General features: G+C 61.5%; 1 protein-coding gene across 1 annotated transcript; it reads right to left on the minus strand.

The window, feature by feature from the left end:
- Positions 1-843: 843 nt before the first annotated feature.
- On the minus strand, positions 844-3,731 carry LOC121343865 (protocadherin gamma-B5-like). Its single transcript, XM_041419376.1, has one exon. The coding sequence runs from the start codon at positions 3,361-3,363 to the stop codon at positions 844-846; it is 2,520 nt and encodes an 839-aa protein (XP_041275310.1). The 5' UTR covers positions 3,364-3,731.
- Between the last annotated feature and the right edge of the window lie 471 nt (positions 3,732-4,202).

Below are 4,202 nucleotides of genomic sequence, written 5' to 3' on the forward strand. Positions count from 1 at the left end.
AAATCACTCTGTTCTTTCATTCCTTCTCGGGGATATGGACCGGCCACTCTCACCTACACTATCCGGGGAAATCCAAGGAAAGGAGAGCTACGGTTTGGAAAGACGCAAGGGGAACAGCAGGAACTCGCGGCTCTGCAGAAAGAACTGCAGAGATAAATAATGACTGGAATAATTAAGCAACTTCGCCTACCACTCCTGAAGAAAATTTATGCCCAGATGCACTCAACACTTCCAGCAGGGAGGAACAACCTGTGATTTCTCCTTTCGTGTCGAAAATCCACGCGTCTCAGGGAAAAAAAAAAAACAAAAAAACAAAAAACCAAGCAAACACATCCCCCTTCCGTCCAACAAAACAGAGGTGATAATTCTCTTTTCGTAATTCTTTTACACAGAATCAGCTGATACCTTTCTGCAGGACAAAAATCCGTGTTCTCCATTAAAATGACAAATAACTGCTTAAAAAATCTTTCAAAAATCATGAGTGAATAATATATATCAATCCCATCGATGCTGCATTTTCTGCAACAGCGTTTCCTCAAAGCATGGGACACTACACGGCAAATCTTGGAAACAGGATTAAAACCCGCTTTACATCAGACAGATAATATCAGGGGAAGAAAATAGTCATCCTCACTAGACCTACAGTACGTGAAGCAGCCTTCTCTCAAAACATGGGAGGGCAAACAGGAGAGGGTTAGAACAACATGCAACTTCTCAATCAACAGGACCAGATGCTTGTTGTCTTTCAGAGTAAATACTGAAATAGCATTGACCAAGAGATAATGCCCAGGTCTTGACAAGCATATCGATCTGGGGAAAAAGATAAAGCCTGTTAAGAAAGGCTCAAGGAGAAGACCAGGACCTTACGGTTTTACAGACCTGCGGTAGGTCGGGTTTGGCAGACACTTCTCCCCCGAAAGCGCTGCTGTTGGAGCTCGGCTTCTCGCAGGAATCGCCGCCCAGCAGCTCCTCCGCCGACAGGACGGGCACCGGCGGCGGCGGCGGCGGCCAAGCGGCCTCGGGCACGGCGCGGGCCGGCGCCGGCACGCACAGGTTGTAGGAGTAGGGCAAGGTGCCCTCGCAGAAGTCGGCCGGGAAGGCGGCGCCGGCCAGCGAGAAGCGCTGCGCGCCCAGGCAGCGCAGCACGGCGGGCGGCCCGGCCCGGCGCAGCCGCGCCAGCACGGCCAGCGCCACGCTCAGCACCAAGAGCGCCGACAGCAGCGCCAGCGCCAGCACCAGGTAGAACTGCAGCTCGGCCGCCGCCGCCGCCGCCGCCTCGGCGCCCGCCGGCCGCTCGCTCAGCTCCGGCAGCGCCTCCTGCAAGCTCTCGGCCAGCACCACGTGCAGCGTGGCCGTGGCCGAGAGCGCCGGCTGCCCGTGGTCCTTCACCACGGCCACCACGCGCTGCTTGGCCGCGTCCCGCTCGGACACGGCGCGCGCCGTGCGCACCTCGCCGCTGTGCAGCCCCACGCGGAACAGCGCCGGCTCCGACGCCGGCACCAGCTCGTAGGACAGCCACGCGTTGCGCCCCGCGTCCGCGTCCACCGCCACCACCTTGGCCACCAGGTACCCGGCCTCGGCCGAACGCGGAACCACCTCGAAAGGAGTCGCCGCCGCTCCCGGAGCCTCTCCCGCCGCCGCCGCGGCTCCGCCTCCCGCCGCTGCCGGCCACAGCACCCGGGGCGCGTTGTCGTTGCGGTCCAGCACGAAGACGCGCACCGTGGCCGTGGAGCTGCGCGCCGGCGAGCCGCCGTCCTGCGCCCGCACGGCCACCGTGAACTCGCGCAGCTGCTCGTAGTCCAGGGAGCGCTGCGCGTACAGCGCGCCGCTCCGCGCCTCCACCGACACGAGCGGCGCCGCGCCCGCCGCGCCCGCGCTGCCGCCCGCCAGCCAGTAGCTCACGCGCCCGTTGGCGCCCGCGTCCGCGTCCCGCGCCTGCACGCGCAGCACCAGCGCGCCCGCCGCGTTGTTCTCCGCCACGTACGCGCTGTACGCCGCCTCCTCGAACACCGGCGCGTTGTCGTTCACGTCCGACACCTCCAGCACCAGCTCCGTGCTGCTCCACAGCGCCGGCCTGCCCCGGTCCCGGGCCACCACCGTCACGCGGTGCTCGGACGCCTGCTCGCGGTCCAGCGCGCTCGCCGTCACCACCTTGTACGAGCCGCCCGACGACGCCACGATCGACAGCGGCGCCTCTCCCGACAGCTCGCACGACACCTGACCGTTCTCGCCCGAGTCTCGGTCTCGCACTTTTAGCAGGGCCACCACGGTGCCTGTCGGGGCATCCTCTGGCACGGGGCTCGAGAGAGACAGAATGGTGATCTCGGGCGCGTTATCGTTCTCGTCTGTGATGTCGATCTGCACTTCGCAGCGATCAGTGAGCCCGCCGCCGTCCGTCGCCTCCACGCCAAAGAGATATATATTCCTCTCCTCGAAATCGAGGAGACCCGCTGTTCTAACTTCCCCGCTCTCACTCTCGATAGTGAACAATGCCCTAACGGATTCCGGGACGCTGCCAAAGGAGTAGGACACTCGCCCGTTGGAGCCTACATCCGCATCCGTCGCCCGTACCCGGAGCACCACCGACTCCACCGGCAGATTCTCTGCAACTCGCGCCTCGTAGAGGCTTTTGCTGAACACGGGTGGGTTATCATTGGCATCTGTCACGTTGATGCGAACCTGAACAGTCCCGGACCTTGCGGGATCCCCACTGTCTACCGCCATCAACACCAGCTCAAAGGAACTCTGCTTCTCCCGATCCAGCGGTCTCTCCAGTACTAATTCCGGCTGCGTTTTTCCACCTGGCTTTTGTTTCAATGTCAGCGAGAAGGACGGGTTGCTGGCGAGCTGGTAAGTCACCAAAGAGTTCCTACCCACATCCGCATCCCGGGACATTTCCAAAGGAAAATGAGCACCGGGAAGCGTCCATTCACCAATCTCGAGGTCCAGAGCACCCTTGCTGAAGGTCGGGGAATTGTCATTCACGTCCTCGATCGCCACCTCGACGTGGAAAATGTTCAGGGGGTTGTGCACCAGCGCCTCGAAGCTGACCGAGCAGGTCGCCGACTCGCCGCACATCTCCTCCCGGTCCAGCCTCTCATTCACGTACAGGTTCCCGTTCTCCTCGTTCACCGTGAAGTATTGCTTCTCCTCGCTCAGCCGCAGCTTGCGCGCCGGCAGCTCGTCCGCGCTGAGCCCCAGGTCCCGCGCCAGCGGCCCCACGAGCGAGCCTCTGCCCAGCTCCTCGGGGATGGCGTAGCGGACCCGCTCGGCCGCCGCCCGGCCCCACACGCACAGCAGCACCGCGGCCAGCAGCGCTCGCCCGCCGCCCGGCCCGCGCCTCTGCCGCCGCCTCACCGCCATTCTCTGCCCGCAGCGCTCGCCGCGCTCCTGCCTCCTGCCGCTGCCCTGCCTCCCTTCCAGCCGCTCTCGCCGGCGACAACAGAGACCGCTCAAACGCAGCGAGCTCGGCGCGCCGCCGCTCTCCGCCTCTCTCCGCCGCCGCCGCTGCTGCTGCTGCTGCTGCTGCTGCTGCTGGCGGTGCCGCTGCCGCTGTGGCCGGCGCCGGGCGAGCGAGCAGCCTGCGGGGGCAGGACGCTGCGGCGGCGGCGGCGGCGGCTCCAGCGCCGCTCGGCGGCGGCCAACAGCGACACCCGGAGGCGCCGCCGCGCCACTGCAGCCGCCGGATGGCCGCGCTCAAGGGGGCCCGGCTTTGGGCGGGGCTCAGCGGCTGCACCGGCCCCGGGGTCTCTCCCGACCGCAAACACAGAGCAGGAGCACTTGCTTAAAGACAAGCAGGAAACCCTATGATTAGAGCAACAATGTCCGTGTGATAACGATCTAAGTATTTGTGGCTGCAATAGACATGGAAACAAGTATTACACCTTATCAAAGAGTTTTGCACTCTCTGGTTTGAGATGGCACGAAAATCAGAAACCATACACGTGTTCCAAAAATACAGATTTGTTCTCTCATGCAGAGTCAAAGAATTGAAACTAAAATCTGAAAAGAAGATTGCTGAGATGCTTTACAATTTAATTGTTCCAGTGATACCCGAGATATTCTTTGCCCATCACCTGTGCAAAACCGGTGTAAATCAAAAGGACATTTTTACAGTGATTAATGCTTGTAAAGAAATGTGTAGCACAGAAGCAGTGGATCTGCTCTCAGATAAATGGCAGTGTACATACATCCCTGCCAGG

Source organism: Onychostruthus taczanowskii, unplaced genomic scaffold (genome assembly GCF_017590055.1).
Source record: "Onychostruthus taczanowskii isolate IOZ18803 unplaced genomic scaffold, ASM1759005v1 scaffold608, whole genome shotgun sequence".
Classification (NCBI taxonomy): domain Eukaryota; kingdom Metazoa; phylum Chordata; class Aves; order Passeriformes; family Passeridae; genus Onychostruthus; species Onychostruthus taczanowskii.

Bases quoted from the DNA above. Each gene is read 5' to 3' on its own strand.
- LOC121343865 (XM_041419376.1), bottom strand. From the start codon at position 3,363: ATGGCGGTGAGGCGGCGGCAGAGGCGCGGGCCGGGCGGCGGGCGAGCG.